General features: G+C 43.5%; 2 protein-coding genes across 3 annotated transcripts in view; one reads left to right on the top strand and one right to left on the bottom strand.

The window, feature by feature from the left end:
- Window positions 1–13,409: 13,409 nt before the first annotated feature.
- Window positions 13,410–25,092, top strand: part of ARMH1 (armadillo like helical domain containing 1) — a 255,118-nt gene continuing 243,435 nt past the window's right edge. Inside the window, exon 1 of one of the 2 annotated variants that reach the window (XM_068239535.1) lies at window positions 13,410–13,430. The gene's annotated coding sequence lies outside the window, so the exon portion shown is untranslated. Of the gene's footprint in view, window positions 13,431–24,745; window positions 25,074–25,092 lie in introns of those variants that run through there. The other variant, XM_068239531.1, reaches the window with a different exon arrangement.
- Window positions 14,421–24,892, bottom strand: TMEM53 (transmembrane protein 53). Its single transcript, XM_068239536.1, has 3 exons — window positions 24,748–24,892; window positions 20,090–20,193; window positions 14,421–15,696 (listed from the first exon to the last, which is right to left on the bottom strand). The coding sequence occupies exons 1-3, from the start codon at window positions 24,803–24,805 to the stop codon at window positions 15,001–15,003; spliced, it is 858 nt and encodes a 285-aa protein (XP_068095637.1). The 5' UTR covers window positions 24,806–24,892; the 3' UTR covers window positions 14,421–15,000.

Here is a 25,092-nt window from a genome sequence, read left to right as displayed (position 1 = left end):
AAAGATCTTTACATCCTGATTGAAAAAGGATATTAGCCTATATGATCCTTGTAGCGTTAGATCCTTCCCCTCCTTAGGGGTTAGTTTCACATAGGTCGACAGCCCAGACTGGGAAAAAATCTTTTGTGTAAATATTTTATAAAACATAAGCATTCACAGGGTGGTAATTTCATTATTTAGGATTTTAAAGAATTTGGACGATAGACCATCTGGCCCTGGTGATTTCATGTTGTTCAAACCCTCAATAGCCTTCCCAGTCTCCTGTTCTGTAATTCTGACATTCTTCTGTAGTTATCTTTGAAAGTCTCATCTTTTCCAATAACTGAGTAATCTCTGTTTTATCGTCAGGCCTCACATTTGCATATATTTTCTGATAGCCGAGACAAGGTAATCTAGCACCCAAGGCTGAGACACCAAAGTGCGCCCCTCCATCCCTCCCCCCGCAGCCATCACACACTGATTGCTATTGGACTAAGAGGCACCCCAGGGCCCCCAACACCTTAATCTCTAGTTATCTGGCTTGCAGTCACTGCCATGTATCCCCTTTTCTTATTTCTCTCTGCATCAAACACAATAGGGGAATGATAGCTGAGTGAGTTGTGTGCCCCCTCCTACACTGCGCCCTGAGGCTGGAGCCCCTCTCGCCTCGGCCCAGCCCTGAGTTTCTTATGATAATTTTAAAAATATATACTGTTTACTCCTTCGGTGTGATTAAACAAGGTCCCTGTTACATATTTTACTAATACAGGTTTATAATTTGATCTACCGTGTCTTGCCACCATATTAGCCAACAGTCGTCCTGATTTTTTCTCCCAGTTTATAATAATGTAGGTCCCCATAAGATATATTTGGTTTCAAAAAGTTTATCAACAGTTTCAAATAAAACTTACAGACATTTGGCTGTGCCGATGGTGCAATATTGTCACATAGTGAGAACAGTAATAAAAAGGTATTACAAAACATAAGATTTATTTAAATTTTCTCTCATCTTAAACCATAGATCTACTTTACTTTTTTTTAACCCAGTTAAAGTCAATGGGATTGGGTAACTGCAAAAAAAATAAATAAATAAAATAAAAAATCAAACAGATACTTACCTAAGGAGAGGGAAGGCTCTGGGTCCTATAGAGCCTTCCTGCTCCTCTCCCGGTCTCCTCACTCAGGTTCCCGAAGACCTCCGAATCCTCCTGCAGTGGAAGAGAGCAGTTTTCAACAGCACTGGAATGAGGGATCCATGAGGAACCAGAGCCTTTCCTCTCTTTAGGTAAGTATCTGTTTGAATCTTTTTTTTTTTTTTTTTTTTGCTGGTTCCCATTCACAAATGTTAACTTTTGTGCCTACTCCTTCACACTTTTAGGTAGCCAGGGGTGCCACCCCATGTTAAGTAGCCCTCCAGCATAGGTAGCCAGAGGTACCCGTAGTAATAGGTAGCATCCCTCAAGATAGAAAGCCAAAAGTAGCCCCCAGTATAGGTATTGTGAGCTGTGGGCATGTAGCGCATGCTAGGTTCCATGGAGTGAGCAGCCTCTTCCGGGTACAGAGACCAGTCCAGTGGCTTTTATTCAAACAGTGGTGTGTTTATTTGTGCAATTTACAATAATGTACACACATGCAGAAAAGGTGCTTTAAATGACAACTGAAGCAAGAGGGATATGGAGGCTGCTATATAGCAATACTAGTTGCTTGGCTGTCCTGCTGACCCTCTGTCTCTAATACTTTTAGGACCCTTTCACACTGCTGCAGTACGTTGCTGCAAATTGCCACACTGCTACCGCACCATAATGAAAATCTATGGGGAAGTTCATACTTCCTACATTGCGCTGGAAGTGCCCGAATTAATGCTAGGGCATATCCACATTACCGTGCAGCTCCTGCTGTGATCTGCATCAGCCAATTTAGGGCCCGTTTCCACTAGGAGCGGTGCGGCTACATAGCCGCATCGCACCACAAGTGTCCTGAAACATATGCACGGCAATGGAAGAGTTTCCACTGCATGCATGTTGTGCGGAGCAGCGCGGAGCGATCTGAGAATCTGCAGCATGCCTGCAGCATGCTGCAGATTCTCGCACGGCAGCGTCCGCCCGCAGCCGCGTCCCATCTCCTCCAATACACTTCTGCATCGGGAGATGCGGAAGTGATGCAATGCAGCTAGGTAGCTGCATTCGCATCACTTAGTAGTAGAAACGGGCCCTTATACTGTGAAGCCAGCCTTAGTCATAGATCTTGAACAAGCATGCAGCAGCTCAGGTGTTTCTGACATTATTGTCAGATGTGACAAGATTAGTGGCATCCTTGTTTCTGGTATTATTCAAACACTACTGTAGCCAAATAGATCAGCAGGGCTGCCAGGCAACTGGCATTTAAAAAAATATAATTAATTAAAATGGCCTTGCGCTATGATGAGGAGTCAGACACTATACTGTGACTATTTCTGCAAGACGACATGTTGATAGGTCCTATGTTAACTATAGAATCCATTCAGACAGGTCTACCCTGAATGTGTGCAGTATGCAAAATCATATAAAAAAATGTCTGCAGGCACTCCAAAATATTCTTCACATTTTTAATTTCACATTAAACCCCAAAGGTATACAATTAACAGACCCCAAAGGGGGAGGATCCTTCACTCCTCAACAGACAATGTGCACAGCATGCACAGCTGCTACCATGTGATCTATACTATAGGATCCATTCAGACATGTCTGTGGTGAATGTGTGCAGTATGCAAAGTCCTGACCCTGCACAAGTTTTCTGGACACAGCACAGAACATGGACATGTGATAGGTACCATAGATCCTATGACATGTGACATCAGGTCATATATCGAATCCACTGTGGCTGTCGATATTGTGTCTGCAGCATAATGACCACCTCAACAACCATATCTCCTTGGCCTCCTCGGTGTCCGGCCGTAAGGTGGTTGCCTCGCTGGACACCGAGAAGGCATTCGACTCGGTGGAGTGGCCGTATCTCTGGGAGATCCTACACCGGTATGGCTTTGGCCCTACCTTTATTAAATGGGTACAAGCATTATATAAAAACCCTAAGGCTAGGATACGTACGGGCAATAATATTTCGGAACCCTTTCAGCTGTACAGGGGAACGAGACAGGGCTGCCCGCTCTCTCCATATATTTTTGCCCTTGCAATTGAACCCATGGCTATACAAATTCGAGAATCCACTCAAATTCGGGGAATCCCTGTTGGGTGTATAGAAGAGAGAATTTCGCTATATGCGGACGACACACTTCTCTACCTGAATGACCCGGAGGACTCCTTGGTAGCTGCTCTCGATATCATCTCCACATTCGGTTCATTTTCTGGGTTGAGAGTTAATTGGGATAAGTCTGTCATCATGCCCCTGGACAACTCACAGCCCAACCTACCATCCCAATCACTACAATGGGTCTCACAATTTAAATACTTGGGTATTCTAGTTACTAACTGTGTACATGATTACTTCAATCTAAATATTAAACCGGTGGTGGAGGCCTTTCGTACTAGGTCTCAGACGTGGAAACATTTGCCTCTTTCTCTCATTGGGAAAATTAACATCTTCAAGATGATATTTCTGCCTAAATTTCTCTATGTACTCCGTAACTCACCTACTGTAATCACAAAAAAGTTTTTCAAAACTCTTCATTCCTTAATATCCACATTTATTTGGACGGGTCAGATCCCTAAAATAGCTCTGAGTACCCTACAACTCCCTATAGATCAAGGCGGCCTGGCCCTTCCTAATATGCAACTATATTACTATGCTGCAATTCTAGTTACTGCAAGATGGTGGTTTGCTCAGGACAGATACAACCCTGCTGTGGTAACTGAGGCGGCGCGTCTGGGATCGTATGAGAGGCTTACACTACTACCGTATAGAGGTACAACAAATGATGAACGTTGCACGGTTCCGATGCAGACAGTATATAAGGTGTGGGTAGAGGCGGGGAAATTTTTGGGTGTAGGGAATATAACCTCCCCATATACTCCCATATGGGACAACCCTAGGTTACCTCACTTTACTCAAATTCCTGATCCTAAACTATGGGCTACTGCGGGTATTAAGAATTTACAACATATTGTTAGCAATGGTTCGCTACTAACATTTAACGAACTTAAACAAACTTTTTCCATAACGAACAAGATGTTCTTTCGCTACCTACAGCTTCGACATGCTTTTTCTGCACAATTTCCTGATGGTGCACCAGAATTGATAGTACATGACCTAGAAAATATACTCCTGACACAACAACTAGATAAACCTCTTTCAGTTATATACTCAGTCCTATTAAACAAGAGTAATGAAAAGCTTCTCCGATCCCAAGAAAAATGGAATCTGGATATTCCGGGCATAGATAATACGGATTGGGAAGATGTACTAGAAGACTTTGTGAAAACTCCTATTTCAGCTAGGGATAGACTAATTCAGGTCAAATTCTTACATAGAACATACCTCACCCCGGTACGAATGCATAATATCTGCAGTTCCAACAGTGCGACCTGTCAGAAATGCATTAACATGGATGGCTCGTTTATACATATGTTTTGGTGCTGTGTTAAGATCCAAAAATTTTGGAAAGATATTTTTGATATTATAAATCAGATCCTGGAATCACACTTTGACTGTACACCTAAGCTGGCCCTTTTAGGCCTCTTTGAAGAACAAACATGTAGCAAATATGTACAATACCTAATCCGTATACTATGCTTTTATGCAAGGAAAGAAATCCTAAGAGTATGGAAGGGCAATGAGAATCCGTCCATCAATCAATGGAAACGTATAATTAACATTGCCCTCCCTTTATACCAAATGACATATAAAAATCGTAACTGTCCAAATCGGTTCCATAAAATATGGGCGCCGTGGTATAATAATGTTATGACGGCTGGTTCTAATACCACAACTTGATATGTATTTCCCCTTATGTTACTATACTAATGGGCTGTTGATGTGGTGATCAGGGTCGGGATGGGGGGCCTGGAGTCGTCTTCTTCTTCCTTTCTCCTCTTCTCTTTCTTCTTTCCCTTCTACTTCTTCTTCTCCCTTCTCATGGCATAGTACTCCTGCTGAACATAAGTACGCTATGTAGAAGTTGTGTACCTCTGATATGCTTAAACTTATGGCCAACAAGGTCAATACGCTGGTGACCTATCAATATTATCAGAATGTAGTCACGTTCAAATATGAATATGTAAAACTAAGCTATGACATATGTATGTTTTCTAACTAACTCCTGCATGTAGGAGCACTGTGTCAGGTTCTGTATTGTACTGTTTTTTCTCTTGTTCTCAAAACAATAATAATAATAAAATTGATTTGTGAAAAAAAAAAAAAAAGTGAACCCATAAGAAAAAAAAGAAAACTAAAAATAAAATACTTACCTCAGTAGAAGGCATAATCCAGAGGATTCCAGGATAGTTACTTGTGAAAGGTCCTTCTGAACATATGCGACAAGAACTTGGCTAGTGATGTGCCTGTAAACACTCAAGTTTCTACAGGGCAGCTAAATGTAACGTGACAAAAATGGGTGTGCACTAAATAGCGCCCTCAGCTATGTGAACTGTGGCTACCATTTAGTGGGGGACCATCTGTGTGTGTGTTTCTGTGTGTGTGTGTGGGGGGGGGGGGGGGTGTATAGGGTGGGGGGTGTAAGTAGTCCGGGTGGGAGGGGTGTGTGTTCTTAGTTGGGGGGGGGGGGGGTATTAGTTGCCCAGAGGTGAGTTATTAGCTGGTGGGGGTGGGGGGGGGGAATATTAGTTGCCCACCAAGGGTTTCTGTGACAGTAGGGAGAGCTTAGGTTATAGTGAAATATCAGCAAATTTTACTGCTTCTCAAGTGACAGTAGGGAGAGCTTAGGTCATAGTGAAATATCAGTAGGGAGAGCTTAGGTCATAGTGAAATATCTGCAAATCTGTTCTTATCAGTTTCAGGGGCGGATTGGCCTCTGTACTATGCTCTTTCCACCCAGTAGGACTAAGGCTGGGATTGTATTGCGAAAAAGGAATTGGTGGCAACATCAGTTTCTCTAGTAGCAATGCAAAATTCCTACATTCCCTTGATCCTGACTGCACGAATAGATCTACCATGATTGAGGCTGAGGGCTTTGCTGAGGTGTATTGCCCCTGGAGTAGCAATCCAGGAGTATCCGAAAAAACCCGGGGCCTGGGAAACCCCGTGGCGGAATAGGGAACTAAGGTCTGTACTACCTGTATGCTTAGCCAAACAACACAGCACCCTGGCTTTTTAGCTAGGGAGAGAGTGGAATTTTTATAACGCTGGCGGAAAGGGGGGGGAGGGCTTGGGGTGGCGGGGTCAATGACCCTGACCAGTGGGAAACCACGTGGCAAGTCAGGGTCCTCCAATCCTTCGAGTGTGTCGTAGGACCCCAAAGTCCCCTGTGCCGAAGGCAAATGGGGAGGTTTCCCTCCGGGGGAACAACAGTAAGGCCCCGCTTCGCTGGGGCTGCCCATGCACATTTTTATGGGGTGTTTATGCACTTCCACTTTTTCTGTACATGGGCATAAAGCCTTGCTTACACCGGGCTCCTGTTGTGTGCAACAGGAGCTAAGAAAGCTAAAAGAAAAAAAATCTGCAAATATTACCGATATTACACTATATCAATTAAGTTGTAGAATATTGGTAAATTTACCGATCTTCTACCACCGCTTTAAAAAACACCCTTAAATGATTTTTTTTAGTTAAGCTTGGGCCCAAATTAGCGTGTGGGGTTGTGAAATGTACACAGTTCCGATCCAGCCTGGTGACAGTCCCCAAAAGCCTTCTACACACGTATGGGGACTCCCCATACGTGTGTAGAAGACTTTAGATTGTGAGCTTCTCTGAGTAACAGTAGAATAAGCAGCTGCTTCATTCTACTGCATTTGTATTGGTGATCCTTCTGCTGAGCCCATCACCCTTATACTAGACGATTGTGCATCTCTACAAGAATTCTTCTCTAGGGAGAGTGATATGACTACAGACTCTGTAGCACTGAAGAAGATATCAGTGCTATATAAATACAAAATAAGAACAATGTGCTACAATAATGAATTCCATTTTGTGTTTAGACTGCTCTGCAGAAAGAGGAAAGACTCACCTATTGAAGTAGAGATACAGATTGCCCAGCAAGCTCATGGTGAACTCCTGGTGGCTCAGAACTCCTAGGAGTGTGTAAGGGGCTCAAAGAGACCAAAAAGCTTCCTAAGGCCACGTTCACATTATCAAACGTGGATGGCCGTGCAACCGGAACGCAACACGTACAAACGCACGCCATCTGTGTTTGCATGCGTTGCGTGGCTGATGATCCCATTCACTATACTGGATGGGTCAGCCACGTGTTTTGTTAAAAAATGCATACAGCATGCGTTTGCGGACCGCACTGGTCGGAACACATGCAGTGCGAACATCAGACAGTGCAGTCTATGCATTTCTGATGTCGTGCGTTTCTGCCTCCCACACGCGTTGCCGAAACAGGGAAAGCAACGCGTGCAGTGTGAACACGGCCTTACTAAAATAATATGCAAAACAGGTTTGCCTTCGGACAATTGAAGAGAGAGGGATACGGATGCTGCAATATTTATTTCCATTTAAGCAATACCAGTTGCCAGGCTGTCCTGATGATCCTCTGCCTCTAATACTTTTAGCCACAGCCCGTGAACAAGCATGCAGCATATCAGGTGTTTCTGAGATTATTGTCAGATCTGACGAGATTAGCTGCATGCTTGTTTCTGGTGTAATTCAGACACTACTGCAGCCAAATAGACCGGCAGGGCTGCCAGGCAACTGGTATTGTTTAAAAGGAAATGAATATGACAGCCTCCATATTCCTCTTAGTACAGTTGTGATATGTAAAGGTTATTAAAAAAAACAGATGGCGCTCAAACATCACTGAGTTATTCCAGTAACCTCCAATAGATTGCTCTCTGGACTCCTGCTTTGTAAGGATTGTTGCAACCAGTAATGGCAATCATTCTCTGACAGCAGCTATCAATCATCATTTTTTATTTATATAGCGCCAACACGTAGATCAAAAAAGGGCACCTGGAGAAAAAAAAATATGCGCAGGGGTTCTTCGAGATCAAGGTGGTGGCTTGGTGTAGCCGAAATTTAATGATATTGTCTATAACCATATTTTATCAGCATCATGTTTATTTCGCCAAGTACAACGGGCGTTGTACCCGGAATTATTTTTGGCACATACGGGGTCGGTGATGGCTCAGTTCTAAACAAGTAGAAAGAAGAAGCATACAGTTCAGCAGAATATACTGTACATAAGTAGTCATCTACACAGATGAAAAAAACAGAGATGAGAAGGACCCAGGGGGGTAGACTGAGCACTATGTGAGCGGAGCTGCCCCTCTGTCAGTGACCCTCGACTGCTCTGCAGCAATATTCAGGTCCCCTAGTATCCTAGAAGAAAGAAAGAGTCCCCGATCCATGGCACTTGTCTGCGGTGACTGTCAATGCCAAAAGCAAAAGGAGTCTGGCCTGCTGGAAGACTCCGAGGAGTCCCCTAAGCCAGTGTTTCTCAACTTTTTCGACCCAAGTTCCCCCTACCGCAATTCAGTTCCAGCCAAGTACCATATATATATATATATATATATATATATATATATATATATATATATATATATATACACACACACACATATACATACATGCACGCGCACACGTTTTATATATATATATATATATATATATATATATATATATATATATATATATATTTATACCGCACCACAGGTATAGGTGCCCCCAGTATAGATAGATAGCCAGGTATAGGTGCCCGCCCCAGTATAGCTACGTATAGATGGGTGCCCACAGTATATATAGGTATAGGTGTCATTATAGCTAGGCATGAGTGCCCCCAGTATAGCCAGGCATGGGTGCCTCCCAGTATAGCCAGGCATGAGTGCCCCCAGTATAGCCAGGCATGGGTGCCTCCCAGTATAGCCAGGCATGGGTGCCCTTAGTACAGCCTGGCATGGATGCCCCCAGTATAGCTAGGTATAAGAACCCCCAGTATAGCTAGGCATAGGTGCCTACAGTTTAGTCAGGCATGGGTGCCCAAACTATAGCCAGGACCAGGAGGGGCATGCTGCGCAAAACGGGGGAGCATGCCCACACATAGCGGCGGGGAGGGGGTCCACTCCCCCCTTCCCTCACCTTGTGCTCCCCCGTCAGCGCTTCCCCCTCCGATACGCATTAACAGCAGCAGCGGCGGCATGGTCAAAGGAACGCACACTTACTTCTGCGTTCCATGCCGGAGGTCCGATCTTCTCTGAGCCTGGCGTGAGCAAGGTGGCCGCTGGCAGCTGAGTACCGTGGTCAGGCGTGTGCCTGATCTCCCTGCATTGCAGCATTTGCAAATGCTGAATAAGTTCAGCCTGCTACTTTGGTGTCCTTGCTCCTGTGAGGCCCTAGCCTAGGTGACTTTTGGCCTAAACGAATTGGGAATATTAGGGAAGAAAATACGGAAGAATGCTTGTAAAGATTGTTACAACCTACAGAGGGCGCTCAAGTATTATATATGTGTAGGTGAAATGTTATTGTGAGCAGCTAGATGGCGTTTATTTAACCAATGAATGAACAAGGGATTTGTAAATGTTGTTAAAATTGATAAATGGCACACACGCATCACGGATTTTTTCATGTTATGTTACCACGAGTGTATCTATTATCGCATTCGCATAAAGAGCTCAATGATTTGCAAAGGCTGTGGCCACCTGATTTATTCCAGCTACAACCAACAGATGGCGCACAACTAATCCTGGAGGAAGATCTGTTGACTTGTGGAAGAGAACAATTGATTTGTAAACCAGCAGATGAATATTATCTGGAACCGGAGAGCGGCTGACTTGTAATTGGCTTTGAGCTCATGTACATTTGCCGATCACAAACGTGAAAGGTATTTTAACGAGCAACAAATGTTCACAAATCGCTACACACGCACCCACAAACTATTCTTCCTAAAACCAACAGATGGCGCTCAAACATTGCTGAGAATATACTGTCCAATCACCAACAGATGGCGCTTGAGCACGGAATTGCTATTCTGGCTTTGACCAACAGATGGCGCTTGAGCACGGAATTGCCATCTGGCTTTGACCAACAGATGGCGCTAGAGCATGGAATTGCTATTCTGGCTTTGACCAACAGATGGCGCTGTACAAAGGAGAAGTCAGACGCTACTATAGTGGAACTACAGGTCCCAGTTTTTTCCTGTCATTCTGCAGCACGTAGGTCTGAAGAAGGGACTAGATGAGAAAATAGAAACTGAATATTTAGCTTGTTTCACATACAGTATTGGAAGAATGTAAATAAATACATAAAAACAGGTGAACTCGATCCAGCTTGTCTTTGCATTTCATGCATGTGTTTTTTCTGCGTTTGCGTGTTTTGTATTTTATTAATAAAGAACATCTGTGCGCATTTTTGTGTTTATTATGTGTTCATATATGCACACACATTCCAATGAGGTCAATATAAATAAAATATATATCTTGTTAGCTAAAGCAAAAATATTTTTTTGTAATTTTCCTTGCAAAATGCAATTTTTCTGTATTTCCATCGAAACGCTAAGGACCCATTCACACTAGAAATCGCTAAACGCAAACGCTGAGCGATTTTTGGCGTTTTCCAGTGTTTTTTCCAAGAGATTTCCAGCCATTTTTCACTGTATAAAAAGCGTTTTTTTCAGCGATTAGCATTTTGCAATTTAAGCTGTAAAGTTTGATGAGTAAAATTGCTGGAAAAACTCTGTTGCTTGTAAACAGGCCAGCAATTTCAGAGCGATTTACCAGCATTCCTATACTTGCTAATCGCTCAGAAAAGGCTGCATGCAACGCGTTTCAGCAAATTTCTTAGATGAGAACACTTCCATATATTTTTCATTGTACAAATGTTTTTCCAAACGCTAGCGATTTTCAACGATGCTGAAATCTCTAGGAAGTGTGAATGGGCCCTAATAGTACGTGAAAAAAGCTAAACCTGCCATCCAGAAAAATCGTAAATTCGCATTCGAACACACAAAAAAATGTGATGACGCTGAAATACATTAGATGTGCAGTGATCACGATTTAGGAAAGCAGCAATTCAGATACTTTTTTTTTTTTTTACAAGTGTGAACACGGATCATAATCTGCAACTGGGAATTTTTCCCACTGGGCACAAACCTGTTTTCTGCAGTGTTGCGCAGCTGCAGATCCACAGATAATTGCAAGTGCATACGGTTCTCTACAGGAAACCAGTTACCTCTTTCACACCGCTCTGTTTGTTCTACTGGGTAGGACTATATTCGTGCATACCCAATACGTATACACTCATAGAAGGCCTGCAGCATGGCCACGAGAAACAAGCTCTTTTCAAATGTTTTGAAGGACCCAGCGCTGGAATGGTGGGTTGCAGAAGGATCAGGAAAGTTTCTGGACTATCGAGGGCCCTTCCAACAACTGAGGTGTCTATTTTTAGCTTAGAGAGAAACAGTAACCAAGAATTGAACTTCATCCCAATCAGTAGCTGATGACCCCTTTCCCATGAGAAATCTTTTCCTTTTCCCAAACGGATCATCAGGGGGCTTTGTATGGCTGATACTGTGGTAAAACCCCTCTCACAGTATGATGTCAGGACCATGGTTCTGGCATCACATTGTGGGAGCCTTGTTGCATTGTGGGAAATAGCAGTTTACAACTGCCCCCCAAAAAACAAACAGCATCTCCTTCTACTGACATCACCTGCCAGCAGTAAAAATGTCACCATGTGATAAATGTCAGAATGTAAATCAGGGAAAGGAAAGATTTTATAATGGGAAAACACTGACTAAATGATTTATACATAATTATTGTAAAAATGAAGCACTTTTTTTTAATTACATTATTTTCACTGCAGTTCCTCTTTTAAAGGACAACCGAAGTGACATGTAACATGATAAGATAGACATGTGTATGTACAGGCATAGCACAGAAATGAGTAGGCTGTTTTTCTTTCTCTGCCTGAAGAAGTTAATCAGGTATGCAAGTGACAGTTTCTGTCCAGGTCTGGACCGGGTCGGACTGGGTCAGGCTATAGCGTAACCCTCATGGATGAGTAATTACAGCCATAAACCACTTCCCTGTCAGCAAATGGCTTCTGAGAGCAGGAAAGCGATAAAAAGGGTCAATTATTCATAGATTTGAGCTCTGACATACTTCAATGAAGGGGTCATTGAGCAGAGACAATGAAACAGTAAAAACTTAAAACCTAGATTAAAATACAAAATAAAACTGTGGGATATCTAAAAAAAATATTTTTAGGAGACTGTGGATAGATACAATTGTTTTTCTCATTTAAATTTATTTTCACCTGGGATGTCCTTTAACATTTTGCTTCAGGCACACTTCAAGCATACTCAGAACAGGGCCCTGAACAATAACACAATGTACTCTATACTGATTTTAGCACTATCTTGTAATCCGGGCCGGTTCTCTCATGAAGCAAGGTGAAACATTTGCATCAGGTGCAGAGATTGCAGGGGAAGCATTTTTGTACAGTGCGTACCTTCCTGAGGAATGGAGTGGCTGAGGGTAAACAGTTTGTTTGTCACAGACTCATAGCCAGCCAGTGTGCTATTGTGTTGAGCTGCAGCATGTCATGTGAGAACATTAAATGAAGCAGAGTAAACTGATGGGTGCTGGGCGATCATTCCAAATCAGAGTGGAGGCACATCCTCACAGGTTTGCCACATCCTCACAGGTTTGCAGCAAAAAGTCTAGAACCGACCCTACTTGTAATACTCCATTTTACCTCCAGTATATGTAGTATAAACATTCGTCCACTCTCTCGTTAGTTTGTACTGCTTATCATCCCTGTGCTGCTCTTATTAGCACTTCTACAGCCCCTTAGTACAGAATAAAGCTACAACACACGCATGGTGATTGCAGTGATGGGAATAAATCCTTCAGTTGACAGTTCATGGCTGAAAATGGGAGACCATTTTCTGAATAGCTTGTTAGGTTCCTGGAATTGGAAAAGATACTCACCTCAGTTGAGAACTGCTTGCGTACAAGGCTTTTATTAAAAAAAATAAAATAAAAATAAATAATAATATTATATATATTCTTGCCCTGCTCTGGTGCTGATTCTCAGGCTTTAAAATATACCTGTAGGAACAAAATTGCCCTAACTAGAAACTTACCTATGTAGAGGAAAGCCTCTGGATAATCTCCCTCCACCTCTCCGTTCCAGTGCTGGGATCCCCCTGGAATGCCTCAACAAAGGCTTGTGGATGCAGCTGCATTGCACAGACACGAGCTGTCCTGTGCCTGCTCAGTCCTTCCGTGCTTGTTCACAGACAGGAGAGAACGCCCACAAACACCCAGAGGGTCCTGGCATCCTGCGGAAGTCTCGAGGAGGTTGTGGAATACCACTAGAGGATCCAGAAGCTTCCCTCTGCCGAGGTATTTAACTTTTCAATTAACAGGTTTGCTTTAAAGCTACACTTCATAGGTGACCTAAAATGTGTGGGATGTGCCTGAGGATCTACAAAGCTGGAAATCGATACTACACACTGTTGGCAATGCTTTGTTGTCCAAACACTAAGTGCCTGGTCATTTTACCACAAATATAGGTGTGCACAAAAGAGCCCCCATTAAGTACAGTGGTACCCCATTATAATGTAATAAGTGGGTGGAAGACAATCACTGCAGTCCCCAAATATAAAAAGCGTAGCACGGGTATAATCCACATATGACAAACGCAAGTCACATTCTTTATATAAAGTATAATTATATAAAGTACATTCCTCAACATCACAGAATTGTGCAACCATACATTAAAGGCACTTTATCCAGTACAATGGACTCTAAGCCAAACATTTTTTAAGAATTGGATTGAGCTGGGATGGGTTAAAATCTCCCTGGGTTATTGCTGCCCTTGTCTCCAATGGATACATGGATCCTGTTATTTTTTTGAACCCTATTGACACCACAGGAAGTAAGGACTTCTCCAGAGGGGGTGATGAACAGTAATAAATACCTGACAGAGGGAGGGAACCAGAGACGAACAGCACTGAAAAAGTAAAAAAGCTTTTATACATACCTGGGGCTTCCTCCAGCCCCATAAGCCTGGATCACTCCCACGCCGCCGTCCTCCGCTGCCTCTATCGCCGCTACCGGGTCCCGTCACTTCCGGCGTACGCGGCCAATTGTACGCAAGAGCAGGGACTTCCTCCATATCCTTACGCATGCGCCTGCGTAGTATGGAGGCACATGCGTAAGGATATGGAGGAGTACCTGCTCTTGCGTACAATTGGCCATGTCTGCCGCAAGTGACGCACTGCGCTTGCGTCGACTGGCTCAACTGGGCGAAAGTACGGAACCCGGTAGCGGCAGATCCAGGCAGCGGAGGACGGTGGCGTGGGAGCGATCCAGGCTTATGGGGCTGGAGGAAGCCCTAGGTATGTATAAAAGCTTTTTTCCAACGTCTCTGGTTCTCTTTAACTCTTGCGCAGTCTACTAAAAACGGTTTTGGCTGGATTTCCACTTAAATATTCAGAACTCATGAAATCTAAAACTGCAACTGTGCAAACTGTTCAAACATAAGGAAAAAAATGGAACTGAATCAAACAGAAGAAATAAAAAAAACGAGCCTGTACACAGAAGTTTTGCGCACACTAGGGATGGTCAATGAGATGTAAATAATTTTGAGTTGATGCAGGATTATGCAAATGTATGCAGCTTGGAAACAGACCAATCAAATTCTACCTTGGCAGAATTTGATTGGTTCATTTTCAAACTGCATACAAAATGTGCATAATGTTGTTTCAACTCAAAATTACTTTCATCTCATTGACCATCGCTAATGCCCACTGACTGCAGAGCAGAGGCCATATTTGCGGTGATGGAGCCTTTCACTTCATGAGGTAATAAGGATGGTGTACTTTCCGCATGTGTGAAGGCTCTCATTCCCAGTGATCTGACTGGCTAATTCTTGCTCCACCTTATAAAACAACTCTATCCAGCTAAACACTTAATATGATGGAAGGTCACTCATGAAGGCGGAGCTAGCAGCCCTCTGAATGCAGTCTCTCAGGAACTTGCTGCAGATGTTGGAATATCTCTCTGGGTACCGTCTGTAATGGCAGACATGCTCAGACTCCTGAAAATCCAGACTTTCAGTGGGAAGGTGGCGGTAACGACGCGCGGCCACCATTTTCTCCACGTCCAGGTAAGAGATGATGTGGTCAGCACGGGAGTAGAGGTAAAGCTGTGGCCAGCGGGATGGGTCTTTAATCATGGCATCGTAGTGATTCTCATGCAGGAACCTGGTCATGGGATACAAGATAATTCGGAGAATGAACACCATAACTGCAAAGGCGGCCAGTGCCAGGTAACGCAGGAAGCGGTTGGTGTTGGCCGTGAGAATGGTATTCAGCGCTTTCACCGAACCAAACACGTTACGATTCCCTGGCGCGCTGTCAAAGATGGTGCCCACCACATGCAGCTCCCTCATGCGCTGGTGAGACCTCAGCAGTTCTACGATGTAGCGGTACAGCATAAACCCACCATTGCTGAAGACATGGAACACAATGGGATTTTTCTCAATTTCGTAATCAAACAGCAGATCGAGCAGCTTCTTCGCTTCGTCCCGTAGACTGCGGAGGCCAAAGGACTCCGCAAAGAAAATGGTCCTCCACGCGGCTGTGTGGCTGATCACAATGCAGCCCTGCAGGAAGAACACAGGAATCACAACATGCTCAAAACCAGAAGCTTAATAGGATACCACAGTCCAAACATTTCTTTTAAAGGATACATGAGGCAAATAAAATCAAATCAGATTTACTTACCTGGGGACTCCTCCAGAAGCCTATGTGTCCCTCGCCACAGCTCCGCTCTCAGCCAGTCTCCTGGGATCCCCTTGTTGTGGCCGCATGTTGAGCACGCGGACGCAATGCTCGTGGTTGCGCTCCTGTAACTTGGAGCATTCTGCACAGGCTCAGTACTTCTGCGCACAAAGCTCCTGGCCATGGGAGCGCAACTGGCCTGGCCACATGCTTGTGCATGCGCAGAAGCTACCAACCTGGATGGGTCGGCGGCCGCTACAAGGGGATCCCAGGAGATCGGAGCTGAGGAACACATAGGCATCTAAGGATTTATAGGCTTCTATTGTCTATATGTTTAGAGGGACCAAGCACAGGAACGGAGGTGTGTAAGAAGATTGGGGAAGCCTGGACTATGCTGGGGAAGCCTGGACTATCCAGGGGTTTCCCTCTATTTTTTTACCCACAGTTCAGGTATGCTTTAAAGGGAACCTAAACTGAGAAGGATATGGATTTTTCCTTTTAAAATAATACCAGTTGCATGACTCTCCTGCTGATCCTGTGTCTCTAATACTTTTAGCGACAGCCCCTCAACAAGCATGCAGATCAGGTGCTCTGACTGAAGTCAGACTGGATTAGCTGCATGCTTGTTTCAGGTGTGCGATTCAGCCACTGCTGGAGCCAAAGAGATCAGCAGGGCTGCCGGGCAACTGATATTGTTTAAAAGGAAACATCCATATCCCTCTCAGTTTAGGTTTTCTTTAAGTGGAATCCTGGAGGTCTCAAACAAAAAGCAAACTTGGACTAAATTTCTAAGGACCCGTTTCCATTAGAAGCGGTGCGGTTACATAGCCGCACCGCGGGTGTCCTGAAACCAATGCATGGCAATGGAACATTTTTTTTGCATTGCGTGCGGAGTGATCCAAGAATCTAAAGCATGCAAGTAGCGCTCCAGATCTCAAAGAAGTCCACAATCAAACCAATTCAATGTCCATTACGTGTCTGTCAAAGTCCCTTTAAACACGACACCTTGGATCATCTAGGTCTTCCTGTATAGACTCCGTTTAGGATCAACACGATATATAGATAAACAGAGAAAAAGGCATATAGTGTAACTCCGTTTAAACTTTCAGCATTACCACCACCACTTCAATATCCCAATGGACCGTGATGAAAAATAGCCTTAATACACCACTGGCCTTAAGTGAACGCTATGTGTGGCAGAAAACTAACACTGCACATCACTCTGAACACACCATCCCCACTGTCAAATATGGTGGTGGCAGCACCAGGGTGCATCTCTTCAGCAGGGACAGGGAAGCTGGTCAGAGTTGATGGGAAGATGGATGGAGCCAAATACAGGGCAAACTTGGAAGAAAACCTCTTGGAGACTGCAAAAGACTTGAGACTGGGGCGGAGGTTCACCTTCCAGCAGGACAATGACCCTTAACGTAAAGCCAGGGCAACAATGGAATGGTTTAAAACAAAACATATCTATGTGTTAGAATGGCCCAGTCCAGATCTAAATCCAATCGAGAAACTGTGGCAAGATCTGAAAACTGCTGTTCACAAACGCTGTCCATTAAATCTGACTGAGCTGGAGCTGTTTTGCAAAGAAGAATGGGCAAGGATTTCAGTCTCTAGATGTGCAAAGCTGGTTGAGACATACCCTAAAAGACTGGTAGCTGTAATTGCAGCAAAAGGTGGATCTACAAAGTATTGACTCAGGGGGCCGAATAATTACACACACCCCACTTTGCAGTTATTTATTTGTAAAAAATGTTTGGAATGATGTATGATTTTCGTTCCACTTCTCACATGTACACCACTTTGTATTGGTCTTTCACGTGGAATTCCAATAAAATTGATGAATGTTTGTGGCAGTAATGTGACAAAATGTGGAAAACTTCAAGGGGGCCGAATACTTTTGCAACCCACTGTATAGTATATAGATTGATAGTGTACTGGATAAAGGGAACCTAAACTGAAAAAAAGAAGTTTAACTTACCTGGGGCTTCATCCAGCCCTGTGCAGTCCTTCTGTGTCCGCGCCTTCCTTCTGCGACCCTCCAGCCAGCCACAGCGCCCCTCTATCAGCTGTATGCGCGGCTCCGGGACGAGTGCCACCTGATCACTCTCCCACCGACAGGAGTGTTCTGTACTTGCACAGTAAGCAAAAATTGGACACGGGTGCACAATCAAGAAAACATGGGTCCCGGGCCAGCACATACATACGATCCACTTCTCACATGTACACCACTTTGTATTGGTATTTCACGTGGAATTCCAATAAAATTGATGCATATGTGTGGGAGTAATGTGACAAAATGTGGAAAACTTCAAGGGGGCCGAATACTTTTGCAAGTGTGTGTGTGTGTGTGTGTGTGTGTGTGTGTGTGTGTGTGTGTGTGTGTGTGTGTGTGTGTGTGTGTGTGTGTGTGTGTGTGTGTGTGTGTGTGTGTGTGTGTGTGTGTGTGTGTGTGTGTGTGTGTGTGTGTGTGTGTGTGTGTGTGTGTGTGTGTGTGTGTGTGTGTGTGTGTGTGTGTGTGTGTGTGTGTGTGTGTGTGTGTGTGTGTGTGTGTGTGTGTGTGTGTGTGTGTGTGTGTGTGTATTATAAGAAAAAGAAAGAAAGAAAGAAAGAAAGAAAGAAAGAGACACACGGGATGCAAAAGTTTGGGCAACCTTGTTAATCGTCATGATTTTCCTGTATAAATCATTGCTTGTTATGATATAAAATGTTAGTTAAATATATCATATAGGAGACACACACAGTGATATTTGAGAAGTGAAATGAAGTTTAATGCATTTGCCTAATTTTATTTAAACAATCATTGCACACTTTCTGTAAATCCAATAATTTGGACACTGTTGTCATTTTATTGATTCCAAAACCTCTAGAACTAGTTATTGGAACTCAAATTGGCTTGGTAAGCTCAGTGACCCCTGACCTACATACACAGGTCAATCCAATTATGAAAAAGAGTATTTAAGGAGGTCAATTGTTTCCCTCCTCTTAATTTTCTCTGAAGAGTAGCAACATGGGGGTCTCAAAACAACTCTCAAATGACCTGAAGACAAAATTGTTCACCATCATGGTTTAGGGGAAGGATACAGAAAGCTGTATCAGAGATTTCAGCTGTCTGTTTCAACAGTTAGGAACATATTGAGGAAATAAAAAGACCACAGGTGTAGTTCAAGTTAAGGCTCGAAGTGGCAGACCAAAAGAAATTTTTGGATAAACAGAAGCGACAAATGGTGAGAACAGTCAGAGTCAACCCACAGACCAGAACCAAAGACCTACAACATCTTGCTGCAGATGGAGTCACTGTGCATTGTTCAACCATCCGGCGCACTTTACACAAGGAGATGCTGTGTGTGAGAGTGATGCAGAGGAAGCCCATAGCACAAACAGAGCCGTTTGAAGTATGCTAAAGCACATTTGGACAAGCCAGCTTCATTTTGGAATAAGGTGCTGTGGACTGATGAAACTAAAATTGAGTTATTTGGGCATAATAAGGGGCGTTATGCATGAAGGAAAAACAACACAGCATTCCAAGAAAAACACTTGCTACCTACAGTAAAATATGGTGGTGGTTCTATCATGCTGTGGGGCTGTGTGGCCAGTGCAGGGACTGGTAATCTTGTCAAAGTTGAGGGATGCATGGATTCCACTCAGTATCAGCAGATTCTGGAGACCAATGTCCAGGAATCAGTGACAAAGCTGAAGCTGCGCCGGGACTGGATCTTTCAACAAGACAACGACTCTAAACACTGTTCAAAACCCACTAAGGCATTCATGCAGAGGAACAAGTACAACGTTCTGGAATGGCCATCTCAGTCCCCAGACCAGAATATAATTGAAAATCTGTGGGGTGAGTTAAAGAGAGCTGTCCATGCTTGGATGATATATTTAACTGACATCTTTTTATTGCAACAACCAACGATTTATACAGGAAAAAATTATGACAATTAACAAGGTTGCCCAAACTTTCGCATCCCAGAGAGTGTGTGTGTGTGTGTGTGTATGCGTATATATATATATATATATATATATATATATATATATATATATATATATATATATATATATATATATATATATATATATATATATATATATATATATATATATATATATATATATATATATTATATATAATATTTTTTTTTTTTCTTCAATGTGCCATCTGAATTTATTCTTTGGAAGTAGATTTCTGCACAAGTGTTGGGAAATAAGTCTACAGTCATGATGCACTTTCCTTGTAGGGGAGGTTTACTGGCCTGATTGGTTACCACTCACCTGTTTATGGTAGATTTCACTGTACTTAGTCAGATGTTTCTCTTTACATCCTGCCCAGCCGAGAAGAAACACAACTGGCTCCCCCTCCTGGTCCCACTGAGCACCTGCAAGAGACATTAAAGATGGAGGGGGTCATGTAGACAAATCAAGAAAAATATTATTTATATTACTCATTTCTCCTGGCAGACTCAAAGTGCTTGAGCTGCAGCCACTAGGTGTGCTCAGTAGGCGTGTTAGGGAGTCTAGCCCAAGGACTCCTTACTGAAAACCTAAAAACAGACTAAACTAACCTAAAGCTAAGTACACACGAGATAAAATTCTTTGGAAAATGAAAGATCACAGTTTTCGCAATTGTATCACCTTCCATGAACTTTGAGAGCGTGCCTACAGTCTATTCTATTAAGCTGAGTACAGCCATCAGATAAAAATCTTTGCAAACTGGAGGAATTTTTCTGTCACAATAGGTTTGAAAGACTGATCTTCCTAAAGATGCTGCACACATGCAAAAGATCAGTTCCTGAAAAATACTTTCATAGTCTATGATATCTGGAGATCTCATACACACCTTAATGGACATTCATCTGCAGATCTGAAGATCCATCCTGGTGGTTCTGATCTACCGATGAATGTCCTATTAGGCTAGGTCCACACTAGACCCGGTTGCAGAACGCAATCTGTGGTCTGGGCTCCCGTTTTTAGAAACCTGAACGCAAACTGATCTGTGCTGCCCTTTTGCAGCATACGTTTTTGATCCATTTCTGTTTTTGTGTGTGTGCCAAAAACGGTTGGAGGGGGTAGCAGCCAGGATGGGGGGCTGTGGGCAAAGCAGCGGGGAGGGGGTCCCCCCCTTCACCTGGGCCCCGCCGTCCCCACTCCCCTTCCAGCTATGTGCCGCAAAAGTATAAGAGCGAGCGGGGAAGCAATTACCTTATACTTCCTCTGCTCGCCGTGACTCCCTGTAATGCCGCCCTCTAGTGTGTGTGTGGTGGTGGGGGGGGGGGGGGGGGAGGGGGCGCGGCATCGGTCATCACAATATCAAACGCTGCTTCCACCTTGCACCTCACCGCCCCTTTTCAAGCAAGATGTCTCCGTTAGATTCTGATTATGATCTGGCAGCCATGTTGTGCCATTGATCTCCAAATACAATTACAGAAAATTAGAAAGTAACCTAAACTGAAAAGGATGTGGATTTTTCCTCTTAAAATAATACCAGTTGCCTGATTCTCCTGCTGATCCTGTGTCTCTAATACTTTTAGCCACAGCCCCTCAACAAGCATGCAGATCAGGTGCTCTGACTGAAGTCAGACTGGATTAGCTGCATTGCTTGTTTCAGGTGTGTGATTCAGTCACTACTTTGGTCAATAAGATCAGCAGGGCTGCCAGGCAACTGGTATTGTTTAAAAGGAAACATCCATACCCCTCTCAGTTAAGGTTCCCTTTAATTAATAGTTTAGGTCAATGGGTATATAAATTCTGGCTGCCTAATCTTAGCAGAAAAGATATTGGTCAGCTCAAAAAATAAATAAATAAATCTGACAAGGCTTATTAACTCATTAGCAGCTTTAAATAAGTTATCTCATTTGAGATAGGTGAACTGCTTTTGACCCAAGTCGCGGAACTCGTGCTGTAAATTCTCAGAATGCTTTGATGTCTCTCTGCTAGCAGAAAATACAGAAACTGACAGCAGAAGTCCTCTGTCATTGTCTCACATTGCCCCTAGTGACAAGTGGCCATACATACACATTACAGCAGCACTATTTAGTAAGCAAGCAAATGTAACATAAATAAAAAAAAGTGCTAAAATAAATTATTTATATACATAAATAATATTGCTGCTAAAGGGTTAAAGTTTTTCTTGCTAACAATGGCAGTATGGTGGCATAGTGGTTAGCACTCTCGCTTTGCAATGGGACCGACTACGAGGACACTATCTGCACAGAGTCTGAATCTTCTCCCAGTTTCTGCGTGGGTTTCCTTTGGGCACTCTGGTTTCCTCCCTAATATTGGCCCTAGACTACAATGGAGATATGACTATAGTAGGAATTAGATTGACTATATACTCTGTAAATCACAGCGGAAGATGTCCGTCCTATATAAGAACTAAAAAAAAACTACTGTACATTGGGATCTGCCAGAAAGCTCAGCTCCTGAGACGGACACTGCTGTACCTAATGTGCATTTAGCAGGAAAGTCTTCAACCATCAATCAATAGCATAGAAACTCACTATCTCTATGGAGACTACCCCCTTGTGCACCCTGGAAGTACAGGAAGTAGTGTCCAGTCCTGGCAGCCATTTTCCTTTGTGTGGCAATGCAGAGGTGTACTGAAGCTGCAGGGTGAGGTTGGCTTAGAATTGAACTTTCAGCTCAAGGGAAATGGTGTCTTTTCTGCTGAAAATAATGCCATGGCACTTTGCCAGGAGTGGAGGAGATTTCACACATGGGAGGTTGAGAGGAAGCAAAATAGAGCAGTTTCTCAGCTTAAAACAGTAGGATTAGCCATACAATGCCAGGGAAGAAAAAACACATATATAAGTAGATAAATACTTAATCTACTTACATAACACATGTATTGTACTGTCCACCACGTTTTTGATTTCAGTGAATGTTATATAGTAAAAGAAGATAATTATGTTCCTGTTGGGGGCCATGTCTTTTGCCAACAGTTTAGGCTAAATCCTGATGTCATTTCTGCCCTTTATTTTTTTTTCTTTTCTCCTCCAATCGCTGAGTCCCCTCAGCCTTGCTTGTAAACACAAGTGAGCAGGGGAACATGTTTCAGATGAGCAGCTAGGCAGGGAAAAAAATGGAAGAGGAGAAATATATTATAGATAACCCCCAGCATATTATAGAGAACCCCCAGCATGCAACTGTTTGGCACTGACTACTAAAGCGCCAGGGCTCCTTAAGTAAGTGATAACTCCAAATCATAACAGCAGAAAAAGTTTTGAAAGTTTTAAATGCAGGATTAGCATCTTTATCACTAAATACACTCAGACCAGTTGCTGTTTAAATTTGATTTTTATGGTGACAATCCCGCTTTAAAGGATACCCAAAGTGAAATGTGACATAATGAGATAGACATGTGTAAGTACAGTGCCTAGCACACAAATAACTATGCTGTGTTCCTTTTTTTCCTTTCTCTGCCTGAAAGAGTTAAATATCAGGTATGTAAGTGGCTGACTCAGTCCTAACTCAGTCCTGACTGAGACAGGAAGTGACTACAGTGTGACCCTCACTGATAAGAAATTCCCCTTTTTTACCTCTTTCTTGCTCTCAGAAGCCAATTTCTGCTAGGAAAGTGTTTTATAGTTATTTGTGTACTAGGCACTGTACAAAAACATGTCTATCTCATTATGTCACATTTCAGTTCAGGTATCCTTTAAGGCCTTTTTCAGTGGGACGTCGCGTTTGATGCGACGTTAAGGTCGCATAACGTGCCCCTTCAATGCAACGCATTGAAAGACTATAACTTGGACGTTATAGTACATACTTTAGCCCTGCGTTTGGTGCGCTGTTTTCATCGCACAGTGATGGAATGAAAATGTGCAACACACATAACGTAGCAAATGCATTGCTAAACGCACAGCATGAAGCACTTTCTAAATATTGCTACACGTTACACACAACGCAGCTTGTGCACTGTGAATGTCGCACAGACTTTGTATTGCTGTGCATTAATCTGCATTATAAATTTTTCGAATGTGCGACTTTAACGTCGCACTGTGAAAGAGGCCTGAAAGCTGTAATGTATGTCATCAAAGCCTAAAGAAACAAACACACATGCGATAACAGTCAGCTAAAATGGCCGATAATGACCGTTTCAGCTTACGATCGTTATGAGTGTACAGCAGTCACTGATCAATATTGCTCAAACATCATTAAGGATCTGGCCTGTCGGATCATTAAGGACAACTAAGCACAGATTTATTTTATTTTTTTTACATTGAACCTCCCTGAAACATAACAGTATTCCGGGGGTGGGGGAATTAGGGGGTGCTGCTCGTGTAGCCCCCCATGCCTGCCACCAGCTGCACTTCAAAAGGGCCTGCGTCTTTAACAGGGATGAGTTTCTACAAGAGCAGCCCCCATAGGTAACCAATCGCGGTCCTCCTAACACCAATGCCCCCCACCACCACATTCACTGTTGTGTAAAAAAAAATAATTCTGTGCTCAGTCTCCGATGACCAAGCATTACAGATCAACCTATTGCAGTCCTCCCTCTAGCCCACTCTATAGCAACTGAACACACGCTAGCCTCAAGGCTAAGGATGTCTGTACAGCATCATTCCGCAAATTGTCGCCTGAGTGATTGCTTCCCAATGCCCCAATGGGCAACAATTCTCGCATGTGTGTACTTAACTTACAAACACAGCTGCTTCAAAGCAATAAGCAGAGCCTGCATATGTAATAAGCAAATATAATATATACAACTCAGAACTGCATATGATCACAGCTATACATTCATAGAAAACATAAACTGAAAAGATCGTTTGGATTAGATTAAGTTGACCATGTTCATATCCAAAACAAGACTCCAGTTAGCCTGTGTTACAACGTCGCAACGGGACATGACGTCACACGTAACGGGACATCCCCCGGTCTGTGTGGTAACACGTCAGTTGTGGACCCCGACTCCCAGCACCCCGGGGTCTCACCTGGCAGGCCTGTGGCCGCGGGCAGTAGGATAGTGTAGTCCAGGTCGCTGTCCCCCATGCTCTCCTATCACCCCGCCCCAACTTTGCTCTCTGACTTCGGACCAATCGCTTAATTGCAAAACAATCAGCTGATTCAGCACCGCCCACCCTATTAACCTCAGAGTCCCTGGTTACCGTGTCCTAGCAACGTGACCGCTTCCTGAACCCGGAATATCCCGCCTTGTGAGCGCCAGACTGCGATCTGATTGGCGGGCAGCCGGGAGACCGCGAATTTGATTGGGCAGCATCCATTGTTGATAAATCTCTGAAAGAGTGTCGGAGGTCCGGTGAGTATATCGGGGTGAT

The sequence above is a fragment of the Hyperolius riggenbachi genome, chromosome 6, assembly GCF_040937935.1.
Source record: "Hyperolius riggenbachi isolate aHypRig1 chromosome 6, aHypRig1.pri, whole genome shotgun sequence".
Taxonomy (NCBI): domain Eukaryota; kingdom Metazoa; phylum Chordata; class Amphibia; order Anura; family Hyperoliidae; genus Hyperolius; species Hyperolius riggenbachi.
This window is presented reverse-complemented; position numbering and strand designations above follow the sequence as displayed.

Excerpts from the sequence above, each read along its gene's own strand:
- TMEM53 (XM_068239536.1), bottom strand. The coding sequence starts at position 24,805 with ATGGGGGACAGCGACCTGGACTACACTATCCTACTGCCCGCGGCCACA. Across the intron at positions 20,194-24,747 it reads CGCGGCCACAGGCCTGCCAG|GTGCTCAGTGGGACCAGGAG; the intron begins GTGAGACCCCGG and ends TGTCTCTTGCAG. Across the intron at positions 15,697-20,089 it reads GTGAAATCTACCATAAACAG|GGCTGCATTGTGATCAGCCA; the intron begins GTGAGTGGTAAC and ends TTCTTCCTGCAG.